This window comes from Pteropus vampyrus, unplaced genomic scaffold (assembly GCF_000151845.1).
Source record: "Pteropus vampyrus isolate Shadow unplaced genomic scaffold, Pvam_2.0 Scaffold11, whole genome shotgun sequence".
Lineage (NCBI taxonomy): Eukaryota > Metazoa > Chordata > Mammalia > Chiroptera > Pteropodidae > Pteropus > Pteropus vampyrus.
Window position 1 is genome coordinate 18,421,929 of NW_011888792.1, and position 16,100 is coordinate 18,438,028.

Here is a 16,100-nt window from a genome sequence, read left to right on the forward strand (position 1 = left end):
ACATCAGAGTAAATCCTTCTGTTTTTAAATTTTGAGTTCATTTAAAAATGCTTGTGATATCTGATAATATTTGAAGGAAGGAAACCACTTACATTTGCATATGTTTATCATTTTTACTGGGAGAGTTTAAAATTAATAAATTTTACTCTCCTGGTACTTTTTAATTTGTTTGTAAAATTCTTTAAAAAGGAAAGAAATCTTCCTTTGACTTAGTTGTCCTTTAAAACATTGAGAAACAAAATTACACGATTTGATGGTAAGAAAGTAACTTTTTCCCCCATAATTGAAAAATTAGATTCCATTTGGAATTTGCTAAGAATGTGTACTTTTTTTTAAATATCAAAATTTAAATGGCCCTGTGTTAATTAGCAGGATACATCTAATACTGTTCATTTTCTCTCTCTTATTCCATTATCTGGAAGTATATAATTTAAGGGATACATACAATGTATGTTGTTTTTTTTTTCAGTTGTATACTTTCATGCTCTTTTTAAGATAAGAGGGGGCAATGTCTATGTGCCCATCAACAATATGAGTCAAATAAAATGACTTCGAAAAGACTTTCTGTGATGACATTTGGAAACTTAAAATACTATGGATTTGGGGGGATTTGTTTTTGTTTGTTTGTTTTGGGTTTTTTTGTTTGTTTGTTTTTACAATGAAAGGTCTGCTGTTACACATGACTTTTCCAAGAATTTCAGCAATTTCCTTTTGGAAATATAATGCTTTTGATTATGGGAAAAGGGATTATGGTATCCATTAAGGCTGTGAATTTTTAAAGGTTACTCTGATAAAGCCCGTGCATGGATAAGTAATTGTATGGTGACCTCAACAGTCTCTGTCTGTCTTTTCTTTTGTTTGTGATTGTTTTTTCCCCCTTCAAATACAGGAGCTGTTTAAGAGTGGGCATTTGGCTTCTTTAAGAGAAAATGAAATTATATCAATCTATTGTTTCTTTTCATCTGTCTTGCTTCATACATGGTATTTCATTCTGAGTGCCTGCTTCGTACCAATTCATTGCAAGGACCTCATATGAAATGGACTCCCTTCAGAAGGGGATCTTGCATGATCTTTCATGTTTTATGTATTTCTACTAATATTTATCATACAGCTTATTAACCTTTGTCTGTCTGGAACAGGCTACAAATGAAGTATGGACTTCTAAATTTATTTTACTGTTTTACCTCATTTATACTGCTTTCCATGTGTAGGTTGTATCTGAAAATACTAATTACCTGCGAACACCAAGAACTCTTGTGGAGCAGAAGCAGAACCCTACTGTAGGTATGTGGTCTAAAAAATTATATTCCAAACCTTCTTAAACTCACACACGTAAAACCCTTCAGTGGTGAAAGCATGACCAAATGCTATGCTTTAATTTTTGTTTAACATATACTAATTCAGAAATGTTGAGTTGTACAACTCAAAATATACAATAGAATGAACAAGAAATAGCCTTTAATTTTGTTTTGTAACCCTTTTGAACACCCATAACATAAATTACTTAGTCCAATTGTCAGTGCTAGTTTTTAATCTTGTAATCTATAAGTTAAAATCTCAACATGTTTCAATTGAGGAAAGTTCATTTTTCCCTGTTAATAAAGATGAAAATGTGCTATTTCATATCAATAAGAACTTTCTACTTTTCTGATTAAAAAATTTTAAGTGGGAAGTGTTTCAGACCCAATCCGGATATATTAATTTTTCTTTTGAACATCTCTTAAGGAAAACCAAAGCAAAACTAATGCACACTGGCAGTGTTACTCATTGACCTATAGAATATAATTGGTTCTTGGCTAACACTGTAGCAAAGCAACATTGAAAAAGACCTTTCTAAACTTATTTGGTTTTAAGCTCATTGTTGATAAGCTGTATGAGATTATAGCATATTATTTTTTGTAAACAGTTGTGTAAATAGGTTTAATAAAAGCATAACTAAATTAAGTTTCAACTATGTACTGTGATCTCTATACTAAGTATGTGATCTGTCTGTTGATGCCTACCTACCTGAAGATCTTTTTTTTAGTTAATTATATATAGCTAATGTTTATAGCTTTTAATATTTCCACAATAGTTTCTTGCCAGAAATTATATATATAATCCTTCTTTTATGTATCATAATGTATTAGAAAATTATTTAATTCTTACCCAGTGGTAAAAGTTTTGCTTGAGTGTAAAGACTTTTGCTACAAATTAAGCATCAATTTATACTGGCTGTGTTTTATTTGCTAATAATGTGTTTCATTGGGATCTTATAAGATTTTAAGCCCTTTAAATATTAGAATTTAAACTGATTTAGGCTTGGATGACCTAAAAGGAATTGTTTTCAGCTGGTCTTCTCACAGATAAGCTTTGATTTGCTTTTTTTCAAACAAATATTGATAACTTAATTCAGGGGCATCAGAAAAGATTATTTGCAGTCATACATTCAAAAGTATTGATTTAATATGACTTATTTCTGATAGGAGAGGTTTTTCATATGGCCTGCTCATACAAATTGATTGACATAATCCCTTATCCTAAATTAATTTTGATTGTAGTGTTTTTAATACTTTTAATATGTATATTTAATTATCATGTTGGTATATTATTTTCCTCAAAGACAACATTTTGTCCAGTGTTAAATGCTCTCATTTGTACATATGATAAATAGTAGTAGTTGATTGTATTAAAGTTGACATTATAAGTGACTTGTGAGCTTGTTCAAGGCACTGCCAAATATGTGTAAGAGCCATGTTATTGCATGCTGCATGAATTCCCATTATGAATGGAAGAGCACCCGTTGTTGTATGTATTTTCTCTAACTCCCATCAGGGTCTCACTGTGCGGGCCTGTTTAGCACCTCGGTACTCGGGGGTTCTTCAAGCGCACCTAACCTACAGGATTATGCTCGTACTCATCGTAAAAAGCTGACCTCTTCTGGCTGCATAGATGGTATGTGCACACATGCATACACAGATTCAAACCTACACCCATGCACACACCCATGAGCATACAGTATTTCTCAAAGGCAAGCCTCAGTCCACTGACTGAATCAAGTGGAATCCTAGCACCATTTCCCTAAATGACTATCAATACTCTGTTATCCACAGCTTGGATCCATGTTTCATCAGTTAATTGTAGTTAGACTTACAATACTTGTTCAATGAGTAGTTTGTTGAAATGTGAAACTTAAAACTGTATCATGTGTATTCTTCTTTTAGATAGTTGATAAGCCATATTATAAAAAATAAATCTTTGCTCTTTTAAACTTTGTTCATTGTTAACCTTTAGTTTACTTACTGATACTGATCTAAATAAAATAGAATGTTTATAAATAGACAAAAATATCATATTGGCCATATTTTTATAAAAATAAACATAGGATGACAATATTTGGGGATCTCTAATTGAGAAGATTCTCTCACTAATGTTAATATACCTTAAGGTTTAAAATTCAGAATGTTTTTTGAGGCTTGTGGAAGCTTATCCCTTTTGTTAATAGGAGTGTTTATTAGCCTTTTCAGGATTAGCTTTATTTAAAACTTTTTCTCATGTATCCACAAATTTACTTTAGTCAGTAAAACACAGATTTATCAGAATTGCCAGCTCATCTTGCTTTTCTTTCTTTTGTATATTTCATTAAATACTTTGCCTCTATCATCAAGCCATTTTACTTCTTTTAACCAGTATTTGGCTTGTTACTCTTTCTCATTGTCCCTTCTGCATGTCACCTACTACTAACCTCCTTATATATTTGTTTTTTTCCCCTTTTTTAAGTGTCTTTTTGGTAGCTGTTATGAATTTCAGGTACCTGTTTTTCTCTTTCTCAGACGCCACACGCGGTTCTGCTGTTAAAAGGTTTTCTATCTCATTTGCTCGACACCCAACCAATGGTACGTTTTGTTTTTATTTTAACAGATACTCCCCTGCTTCATCCTTTTTTATTTTTCTTTTATTTCAAAATTTGAAGTATACAGTATCATTCGTTTATCCATCCTTAATTTCAATTGGCATACAATTCCAGCTTATTTCACCCAAAGTATTGATACTGTGTAGATCCCTTTTTCAGCTGTAATTTACACAATAATTTAACAGTACTCATCAAAATTTTAAATGAGCACATTGATGATGAGTTTTAATACTAAATTAGCACCTGAAAATTTCTTCTAATTTCTCAAGTGATCAGTGTACACAAATTTTAAAAATACAATTAATAGTATTTATTTTCTTCTTAATTCTTAATAATTTTAATGTTTTTTGTTCCTAATTTTTTCCTGACCACATTGTTGTTTTATTGAGCTATTTAACAAAAATGGAGAGCCATACTTGTCAAATACCCAAGTGAGATGTGTCTTTGACAAGTTCTTGGGAACCAGGGGATACAGATTTTACTGTGTAGTATCATCTCTCTTTTGCTTCTTGTCTAAAGCAAAACCTGACTTGGTCTGGAGAACTCTGAAAATTTCATGCAGCATTCACATTATCTTCATATAGTAATAAATTTGCTGTTATCCAGCAACCAGTTCCCTTCGGTATCACTGTTTTTTGTTATAATTTAGAGAACTTCTTATGGAAATAAGACTCAGCTAAAAATCTAGAAAGCCAATTCAATTAAATTCAGTTTTTGAGGCTGAACAGAAAAGTGTCTTATGGCCATTATATGTTAACTAAATTGTTGCACAATTATGGCTTTCTTACACAGAGCTTGTTCTTGTGGGGCAAGAAGGAGTATTTACTGATCATTTTGAGATAATTCAAGATCAAAGAATTTAAAAGAAAACATACAGGTTTTTGCTGTTATCCAAAATAAAGGTATTTTTATTTCTGGAACTTTTTTCTTTTTAACTGCAAATAAGTCTTTCAAAAACTTAAGTCAGGTTTTTCAAAAACTTCTGCGAAACTAAGTTTTTAGTCATTCTCTCCCTTTAGGATCCTTTAACAGCACACCTAAATAACAATACACTAATACTTCTTGAAGATGGAGTAAGATCTCATCCTCAACAAGTGAAAATTTAGCCTTAAAGCTTATCGGGCTTTCCATCCATTGTAGCTGTTTAAATGCTACTTTTTGGAGGAAAATGTCCTTATTTAGTATAGCTGCAGCTTCTAGAACCTGCATACATAAGAACCGAAGTCACAAGGAAAACAGAAGTCACAAATTTCTAAGAAGAGACATTGCAGGTTTAACACTGACTGTAGTTTTCATGAAGAATGCTTTTGTGTTTATAGCCATATTGCAAGTTTTATATAGGAGAAATCTATGTTTACTGAAGCTTTAAAAAAAAAAAAAACCTTAAATTTAACCGAAATGGAATAATTTTACATTTCTTTGGTTTAAGCTTTTAAGAAATGTGCATTTTCTAAACATTATGAAACTTAATGCTTATAAAATGCATTCCTTTCAACTCATGAAATATTTCTTTTGGGTCTTATTTTATTTTTTTTATACTGTGTAATCTTATCTGTCCTATGAATTGTCATTTGACTCTTTCACTTTTTATTTTCCCTAACTTTTATGTTATTTCCATCTTAACACATATCATGGACTTACCCCTCCCTTCATCTTTAGTTCAAGGAACATGGTGAAACAAGTATCTTCTGACAGTGCTTTACCTTATTTTCTGGGCCTCTGTGCAGAACACCTACACCTCTATAGGTGCTGGTCCGTTTCCTCTGTGGAATTTCTAGGCTCCAGTGGTATGTTTTTATAGCTTCTAAACATGACAGCAGGGTGGCTTTTTAAATTGCTGCGCTAACCCTTTCATTGTGCATTAAAGGAAGTATTTACTGAAGATAAATGGAAAAAAATGCAGTCCCAAGGAACTCAATTACATCGTCTTTTGCGTCTTATAGTCTAGCACACAAATGCAAGAAAATAGTTGTTACAAAGACTTAAAAACATTCTGAGGAAAGGATAAAACAAAACACGTTATTAATTTTAGTATATTGCAAAGAAAGGGTTTGCGCTTATTTGCATGGATCTTGTACTTTAAAAAAATGTAATACTTGTATAAGCCTAATTTCTTTAGTGCTTAACTTAGGTGCTTTAGCTGCTATTATAGTATTATAGTTGTTTTGGGGATTGTTTTGTTTTTTTTTAAGTATATGTAGTGTTCTGTCATGCTTTGGTTTGCACTTGACAATTTTGTAAATATCAGTTTTGTAAATCCTTTGGTTATTTTCTTAGGAAGATTAGATTCTCTTTTAACCAAAGTTTTTCTATTACAGCTAAGAATTTAGCAGTTCTTGGGTCACTATTTCCTCTCAAAATTAAATAATATGTCAATTTTAAAATGAGCACATGCCTATTGAAGCAGTTTTGCAGTCTACCTGAATTTAATTTTTACTTTTTAATTAATAATATTAGACTTGTTATGAAACTTGAAGTATTAAAAATATTTTTGGAGGAAAATAAATTCCGATTTTTGAAAGAGCAGATGCAGAAAGACTTATTTTAGTTGTATATTAAAGCAATTTTAAAAGCCATTCATTTGAAGAAAATTTAAATAAACAAGCCATTTTTATAAAAAGTAAATAACTTATATTTGTTTTTTTAAAAAAACTATTTAAGTGCTTTTGTTTCGCTGATGGTATTAATACATATCTGCATGTTTTTTTCTTTTCATGAAATTTTTGTGTTTCTGTGCCACTGTTGAATGCAAACATGTATGTATTTTGTATTGCTTTTTACTCGGCCTAATTTTACGTAGCTAGCAATTTCCAACAATAGAGTTATTGTGTTAATTCAATAAAGGTAGGTGAATATGTTTGGGAATTTTAATTTTGGCATTAATGAATGAATGTTCTTTTAGGGTCACACTAGAGAGTATTGTTGGCCTTGGTAAAACCAGAAAAGTACATAAAATCACTCTTCACAAGTAATTACATAATTATTTTTCAATAAGAAGTTTCCTTTAGCATCCTGGCATCAGGGATACATCATGGCATCAGCTTATTCACCTATCAAATAGACCTGAATTTTAAAAGTAAAAAACTGAAAAATTGTATTTTTTCCTCTAGGTTCTCTTCTCTAAGTATTATTTTTTTATTTTTACGAAAATATAGAATGAAACTGTGTGCATGCTTGTACCATGTGATTACATTTAAAATGAATTCTTTGTCACATCTTGTTCCAACCCCATACTGCATAGCATCTGGTATCATGACTTCAGAGATCTTGTGTGTTTGCATGTGATAGATGGAAAATACCTAAACTATATCCAGTTCTAAGAAATGGTCTTCTTCCTTTTTAATTAATGATTTTTCAATATCCAACTTTTATTTTTGTTTTTGTTTTCCAGGGTTTGAATTGTATTCTATGGTGCCATCTATTTGTCCTCTAGAAACTCTTCACAATGCCCTGTCTTTAAAGCAGGTGGATGAATTTCTTGCTTCCATTGCTTCTCCATCAAGTGAAGTTCCACAGAAGACCCCTGAAATTTGTAGGAAAATTATTATTATTATTTGATTTGGGGGAAGTAGATATTATCTGAATATTAAAAGAATTATAAAAACACAAACTCAAGTATCAAATAGAATTTTAGGAAAGGGGTGTAAAGGAACATTATTTGGAATTCTTTGGTTTAATATGCAATGTACCACTTTTCTTGACATCTCCCAAAAATCTTTTTATTACAAAAAGGAAAAAAAAATCTAAGATTCAGCAGTTGAAGTCAACAGCACAATATAAAGTCGTGGAGTCACGGTCTTTTTTCAGATTCCTATTGTATGTCATTTTATAATAAATGTTTTAAAAATTACAAAATATCAGTCTACATTAACCCACACATGCACATATGGCCATCACCTCACTTTTGGTAAGTAGTCACATTGATTCATGAAGAGCTCTTAAAATAGAAAATTAAGACAAGAGTTTTTCAAAATGTGTTCTTCAGAAAATATTATAAAGAGATTAATTTGTGTGTGTGAGAAAAGGGGGTTTATGGCTAAGTAAGTTTTGGAAACTATATTATATTCTACATTCCTTTAAAGATGTGTAGTTACATTAACGTATAAACAGCTAAGGTTCTTCTGTAAGAAAAGCTGTGTACCCAGGTTTTCCAGAACTTATTTTTTGAGAAACCCCTTTTTTGGTAATAGATTTAAACATCATGAAGCACTATTCTGAGGGACATCATGTTGGGGAATGTTCAGGGCTAACTTTTTAGGTATGAGAAGTCAGCTGGCTATTGTCACTTTCAGCTCTATGAGACCCTTTAGCATATTGGAATTTCCAGTTTAGGAAGCATTAGTTTGGGAAGAGAGTGTTCTGCTTAGAGTTAAGAATCTTTGCTAGTCCTAGTCAAATCTTAGAAAAGCTACAGAGTATCTGTAGTAAAACTGGAGGTTTGGAGTGAAAGCCACTTTTATGTCTTGCTGTTATTCTCTTTACTTTCCTGGGCCACCTCATTGTATTATTTGACAGATTTCATTGTATTATTTGATAGAAGACATTGTATTCTATCCAAGTGGTGCCTCCTGCATTTCTGCAGTGTAGGGGCCTTTCCCTTTTCTTCTACTTCTGGTAGTAGAGGTCAGCTTTCCATCATTAATTGTAATAGGTATCTTGGTGTCAATTTTCTAAAATATTTCATAATTTGCATATGGAATGTGTCTGATTCTGATCATTGATAACACTCCAAATAAAATAACTTCAAGCCATAAAGTCAAAGTCAGGAAAATAAAGGATGTTCATCTCCTTTTATGCTCTTTAGGTAAAAAAAATGGACAATACCACTCTTCAGAATGAAGTAGAAAACTTGAATAAATTCTTATTTACCCTTTTACCTCTCTTTATATTTGTTTTACTGCTTCTCCAGGGCAAGGATTTGTAATTTTAATATACAGATTAAAGAAAGATTCTAATAAGTAAATAAGAACTTAGTGTAGATAATTTTGGTAGAATATGTGCAAAAGTAATCTTTGAAGGTTTATCTGTAGTGCTATTTTATGATGGCTTCATTTCTGTGGTTAGTGAATTTAATTCATCAGAGTGTGTTATTGAGGTATATTAATAAAATGAAGAATATTAAATTACTTTTCCAGTTCTAATTAGCTCTTCTCTGTATCATGGATACAAGTTGTACCCAATCCTTCTGGCTCTCTTAAAATGTCATGCCATTACTTACTAAAGGAACTAGATGAGAAAGTAAATACCGTTAGTGCAGTTCAAGAGCTTTGGGAGTGTCCAGAGGAAGAGAAGGGTGCTGGTGCTGAATAGGCTTTATGTCTTTCATGGCTGCTTCAACCAGATTATTTATTTTGATCTATTTTATTTAAAATTTCATTTGAGAAAAGTTTACTGTTTAAAAGGAAAAACTTGGAAAGACACTGCTGAAGAAATTAACTAGTTTAGTAGTCAAGCAAGATTAAAATACAGATCTTCTAAAATGTGTTTTTTTACTTCTTTTTGAATATTAAAGAAAATAGGATGCTAATTATGATAGATATATCTGAATTCTGTATTTTATAATGTAACCAAAGAATTAATATTTAATAATCACAATATATTTACATTATTTATACTCAGTTCCCTAACTTGTCAAGAAAGTAGCATCATAATATAGAACTATATTGATTTTGTGGTGTTACAACAAAAGAGAAGACGTTGTTAATCCTCTGTCATTCCAAAAGTTTGTTTACGGTAACTAACAGCTTATAATAGGGCACTGAGAATGTTAGATTTGGGGGGGAAAGGTGTAGGAATACTAATTGGATAAATTAGAGCTGGAAGTTAACAGAATAGGATAAAAAAAAAATGCAAGCAGAAAAGAGCTAAGTAATGATGTGGTGCTTTATATGATGTTTTAGAAACTTTTTTGTCACTTGTATATTATTTCATTAGTGACTACTTTGAACTTCTGCCAATGAAATTTATATTTATTCAGTGTGTCAACTACCTAAAGCACGTTTGCCATAATTGGTCTACATAATGATTTTTCAGAGACACGCTGTTAATTGTTATCAGGTCCTCCTCAAAAATTGCAAAAATAGGCAAATCTTTTTATTGTTATCACTTCATCCACCTTTGTTTAGGAACTCAGAAGCTCATGCTCTCCAACTCTGGCCTGTTCTTTCCCAGAGGACTCCATACTTAAGATTATCTCTACTTTTCCTTTCACACCTCTCAATCTCTCCACCTTCATCAGAAAGAGAAAAAAAATCTTTAAAATTCTCTTGCATGAAGATAAATTGTGGCTGGGTAATATTGGAAGACAATCTAATTAATTAAATTACTTGTGATTAGTTTATTCTTAAATATGATGCTTTAGTAGACCATTGTGTTTACAGATGAACTATCCCTGTACCTCTACTTGATATTTTTGAGAGAAAAACAGTTTAGGACCCTTTATCTTCTGTTACCAGGCAATTAAAACTATACCATCATCTCTTTCCCATCCCTGAAGATCTGAGTTTCTATCAGGGCAGGATAAAATTAAGTCTGCTATTGTTGGCATTTCTTTAGTGAATACTATTGCATGCTAATTGTTTACAATATAAACAGAACATCGATTTGGCTAAGAGCATGAGAGAAATTTTCATAGAAGACATGATTTTGCCGAATTTACTCTGCAAAGCTTGCCTTGTCTGTTTTCCTGTTATTATGTATATTCATAGGGCCACTAAATATGTCATAAGAAATTTTCTAAAATGTAAAGATAGAATTGGCAAGAAATTGTTGAATTACCATGTTTGTTTGCTTTTTCAGCCTCTACAGCTTCACGTGCCAGTCCAGTAATGAGAAGAAAAGTATCTTTAAATACATACACACCTGCAAAGATACTCCCCACACCACCAGCTACCTTAAAGAGTACTAAAGCAAGCAGCAAACCAGGTTAGGAGTGTGTATGAATTTGTGGATTCTGTACAGTAATAAAAAGGATAATAACAGCTTGCTTTTTAAGTATGAAATCTATTTTTAAGTAGGATCATTACATGCTAGGAAGTTATTTGATCCTAAGGGTTAAAAATCTGTTACTGTAGCCTATTGATATATTTGTATTTTTTCCTCTGTTGTCTCCTCACATCTGTTAAAAAAAATATATATATATCTATATATATATATATATATTTCATACTCATATCTTTCTCTGAACTAATTTATAGACTGTCTTCCTTTGCTTTTCTGTTTAGCCTTGGTATCATTGTAGTCATTTTATATGAAGGTTTCTTTTTTTTTCCTTTTTTGATAATAACCCTGGTTGATGTTAACTTTTACCTGTCACTTCCATTCTGCTGTTAACCCCATCCAGTGAATTTTTTATTTCAGATCCTTATTTATTCTTTAGTTATAGACATTTTTTCCTTCGGAGATTAACTATATTTTTATTCATTGTAAGTATATTTTCCTTTGTTCTTGAACATAGTGAAATAGTTGCTTTAAAATTCTTGTCAGTTAATCTGGCTAATCTCAGGGTTAGTCTCTATCAATTTACCCATTTCCAAGAAGAAAGATGTTTTCCTGTTTTTTCATGTATTGAGTAATTTTGGATTGTATCCTAGACATTATGAATGATATGTTGTAGAAACTTTGGACTGTTATTTCTCTTATGTTCTTCCAAAGAGTATTGGGTTGTTTGGGTTTTTTTTTAAAAGCAAAGAGTTAACCTTGGCTGAACTCAGATTGCAAAACTGTGTCCCTTGAAGTGGCTGGCAGCTCAACTGTCTCTTCACATCTTTAGCCTTAACTGGACTTTTTGGAGCTTACTCTGCTCATGCCTTAAATTCGACCAGAGTTTAAAGAAAGATTGGTGGCTCTCTCTGGAATTTCCCACCAGATTTCAGCAGCTATAGTTGTCCTAGTAGTTGTCGTCTGGTTCTGCGTGCTAATAAAACTAAGTTTTAGCCATTCTACATGGTGCAGACTGGACCCTGTACTTAGGCCAAAAGCTTTAAAAAATAATAAAAATAAATAAAAAGTGGTGGGAGGGGACACACACTCATCGCACGTTGTTCTTAGTGTTGATTCTTTCCCAGTATATGTCTGCATTTGCTCTCTCTTCAGTGTCTTCAGATAGTTGTTTCATCCTTTATCCAGAGTTAATACTTGTTATGTGTGGGAGGATGGGTCTGACAGGAGCTTACCCACCTATACCAGAAGTATGACTTGGCTTAGAATCTAATTTTTTGATAATACATTAGGACTTGATATTGGTTTGGATATAGAAGGATGAGTCCTAAATCAAGAATACTTCTAGTTTTTTAACCTTTTAGCTTTTTAGATAGTGATAAGGTAGGAGATATAAGAGAAAGATATTTATGGGGAAAATGATGAGTTTAGTTTTAAACATGTTAAGTTTATGTTTTCTGTCAGATAGCTATATAGAGATTTCTAGTAGGATATATAGGATATACAGATCTTGAGGTAAGGGAAAAGGCCTGGGCCAGAAGTATAAATCTGCAGGTTGTTAGCACAATAAATGGTAGTTAAAATGATGAAATAAATTTCCCATGAAGAATGTTGAATAAAAAAAGAAATTTGCTTTGTGAGCGTAGCTCATTGACATTACCTTTCTGTATTGGTGTTGAATTCTAAAAAGTAAAAGGTTAAAAATACTTCATTAAAATGTTTACAGTGTTTCATTTACATCACAGTTATACCATAAAGTGAATTATTTTGTCATTCAGCCATATTATTTGAACTTGGATTACTTGTGAAAATCTAAGCAATAGTTTTTCTCTTTTTTTATAGTTACCAGCGGACCTTCTAGTGCAGTTGTTCCTAATACCTCATCTCGGAAAAAGGCTATATCTAGCAAAACAGAAATGCATGAACACAAAAAAAACACTGGGAAGAAGAAATGAATCTTAACAGGAGCTGGAACTCCTTATACTCATAAAATCATGTGTTCATTAGGACAAAAAAAAAAAAAAAAAACACGTAATAAGCCTTGACTAAAAACTGTCAAAGCAAGTAGTAAGTAGTTTATATTTCTCCTTCTACATCTCTGTATTCATTTAAAAATACGTTAAATCTAGAGCATTCTTATATATATTCAGGTAAGGAACTTTTGCAATGATCTGGAAACGTTTAAAACAATGTTTATTAGCGTTTTATAAGTAGTAAAAAGTATGTCGATAAAGATCTATTGTTCTTATTGATGTTTACCATGTGCCTGTGATAAAGAAAAGGAACATAAAAGCCCAGCTGGCCTGTACCAATGTCACATCAGTAATGCTGTTGAGTGAAGAATCTATGAGGTAGCCTCTGTGCATACTTTGATTTTCTTGGCTGTGAAAATCTGTAGCTTGGGTTGAAATTTGATGATCAGGATTTCATACTGGGAAGGGATTTTTAAAAAGCATATTTCCAAAGAAGTTTCATTGACCATTTAGATTAGGAACTTTCCCCCCAATTGTTATAATTACATATATGCTGCAATATTTAATAACTGGAGTTTTACCATATGGGTTATTTTTTCAGTTTGTGCTTTGAATTTTTTATTGCGTGTTATTTAAAATATTGCATATACAGCTGGGATAACTATACCATTATGCATATATATTTGTATATTAATTTGTAGAAAATATTTTCTTTATATATTTCCTTACCGTGAGGTGCTTTTATTTATCAGGAAAATTTTGCTTTATATATTGGCAAGAAAGGCATTCTTTGAGTTTCTTTTTCAGAGATAAAGTTGACAAGCTTATAAGTGTAACACTTATTTTCATGGTTCTTTTTAGATCTAAGGAACTCAGTTCAAAAATAGAAATCATCAATGTGAGAAGAATATCTGAATTCTGTCATTAGTTGATACTATGTATAGCTGATACTATGTATATAGCACCTGTTTTTATCATTTCCATCCTTATCTCTGGTGTATCAGTTGATCTCACTAAGAAAGCTTAAAGAGTCAGCATTTGAAATAAACACTTTTTTCAAATGATTAGATTTTGAAGGGAAATTGAGATCATTGTATCGTGATTTCATCTATGATGTGAAAAAATGTTAACCTTGGTGCTTTTTTCTCTTTACAAATAATTAATTATATACCACTTGAAATGACTTAAACTGTAATCCATACAGTACAACCTGATAAGAATTCCATGCGTTGCCAGTCAGATAACTTAAATTGCTAAAGCTTCCATTGGAACCTTAAGTTTAAAAATTAATGAATTCTCATATGAATACAACCATTAAAGTTCTTCAGAAGAGACTCTCCTAACCTTAAATCATATATGAACTGACTTTTAGAAAATAAACATATTACATGTTAGTTTTAAAAGGTACCAGATGTGAAAGTCACAAATATATACAATTATGTAAGTTCATATACTTCACATGAATGTAAATGTATTATGTGGAGACACGACTTGTAAACAGTTGAATGTACCTAAGCTTTCTGTATGTGAAAATGTGGTTAATGTGCTCATAGTGGGAGTAAGGAAACTACTTTTATTTTTTAAGTGAAACTGAATTAAAATATTTCCAGAATCAGAATGACTTAAATGGCAAGTTATTATTTATTTCCATTCTTTATCTCTTTCCTTTTCACTTTCAAAGTAGAAAGAGTGAGGAAAACTTTTAATATTAAGCAATGTTTATCTTCTATATTAAATACAACATTGTATTGGCTATACACATCACAATATATTAATTAATTTTCTAGAAATTATTTAGAAAGTTCAGTACAACTCACTTTTTCCATTGTTATAAATAAGAACTCTGAATTAACTGTAATTACTAAACTCAGTAATATTGCTTTGCATACTGAGTAGTCTTGTTTGTAAAAATCTTAGAATCATTTTTCAAAACAACAAAAAGTCTTCTATATCAGAACAAGAAATTTGATGGAAGCATCTGTTTCTTACATTCTACACTTGGAAAGTGTGTTTTTTGTTCATTTGTTTCAAATACTAGAAGATATTTCTTCTTACAGCCTAATACTCCAATCAGTAAGAGATTAGAAAGCCCAGCTTGGGGAACTGTTCCGCTCTCCTGGGATGTGAGTCTTCACAGTGCATTATTCAGTCTTTTCACCCTTAAAAACCCTACACCTGAACTCAGACCTAAATTTGCCCTCAAAGTCTAGCACCAGCAGATTCTGCTGCTCTGGTTCTAATGAGTTCTCATAGTCCATTCTCGACTACTAGCAAATGTTTTGGGGTTTTATACCAGTCTGAGGTTAGGGAGAAAAGTGTACTTAACATCCTCCTTATGTTGTTTCCTTTGAGCAGGAAATGGAAGCCCAAAAAAGACAATAAAGGGACAGAGAACATGTGACAGTGTTCTTAGTACATATATAGGACAAAAGATGAATAGATGGCAATTATAAAAGTTAAATATATAGTTCTTCGATAAATATCTAATTAAAACTCTTCAGAAAAGGGCAAAGTCTCTTTTGCTCAGAGTCATCTAGATTTCCCTCCAGATTCTTCTGACGGATGTACATGTCCACTATTACCTTGTTCCATGCCAGTTTGAACAAAGATTTTATTTTTTTTGTCTTGTGTTCCTACTTTGGTAAAAGCTCTTGCTCTTTCCTTGTGTGCTTATCAAAGTTTGCTTAATACAGCATTCATTGATTTTACATCATTTTATCCTTGCCTTATTATCGGGACAATGTAGACTGCCCTTGTTATTCTGAGCCAGGTTTGCTTCTGTGGCCCAGCAGTTCTCTAGCCCCTCTCTAATTCTCTTTCCCTGTACCTGGAGCTTTCACAAATAAAAGCATTATTGCCTATGGGAACAGTTGTTAGACTCCCACAGGAGTCACTTGTGATAAAGAATCTAAGTAGAAATAGCTCTCCATTTGGGTTCCAAACTACTGCCATGTAAAGTTTTCTTTATGTTGATCAGTTTTTTGTGAAAGATCTGCTGTCTGTTTTCAGAGAACAAAGAACTGTATAAAATCTATTTATTATTTTAAACTATATAAATTATACTTCGATTAAATATATTAGATTTTTTATAACTTTTTCCTTTGGTCCATGTGCTCATGACTCTCATCACTTGAGAGAGGTAAATTAAACTTTCTACTTAGAGATTTATGTCCATTTCTCCTTTTATCGAGGCTTTTATTATACTTTTTTTTTTTTCTATGTAGTATGTTGGCTACATTTTCTATTGCATATGAATTCACGACTTCGATTTCCAGGGTGGCTTTTACCTTCATCAT

General features: G+C 31.8%; 1 protein-coding gene across 15 annotated transcripts in view; it reads left to right on the forward strand.

Annotated features, from left to right (window-relative positions):
* PPIP5K2 (diphosphoinositol pentakisphosphate kinase 2) overlaps positions 1–14,425 on the forward strand; it is a 58,335-nt gene extending 43,910 nt beyond the window's left edge. For 4 of the 15 annotated variants that reach the window (XM_023523667.1, XM_023523699.1, XM_023523665.1 and 1 more), the window contains 6 exons: positions 1,212–1,284; positions 2,815–2,934; positions 3,813–3,875; positions 7,284–7,424; positions 10,691–10,816; positions 12,674–14,425. In XM_023523667.1, coding sequence (XP_023379435.1) covers positions 1,212–1,284; positions 2,815–2,934; positions 3,813–3,875; positions 7,284–7,424; positions 10,691–10,816; positions 12,674–12,786 — 636 coding nt within the window. In that variant the 3' untranslated portion in view covers positions 12,787–14,425. Of the gene's footprint in view, positions 1–1,211; positions 1,285–2,814; positions 2,935–3,812; positions 3,876–4,684; positions 4,771–7,283; positions 7,425–10,690; positions 10,817–12,673 lie in introns of those variants that run through there. The other 11 variants (XM_023523668.1, XM_023523685.1, XM_023523669.1 and 8 more) reach the window with 8 other exon arrangements.
* The last annotated feature ends 1,675 nt before the right edge of the window (positions 14,426–16,100 follow it).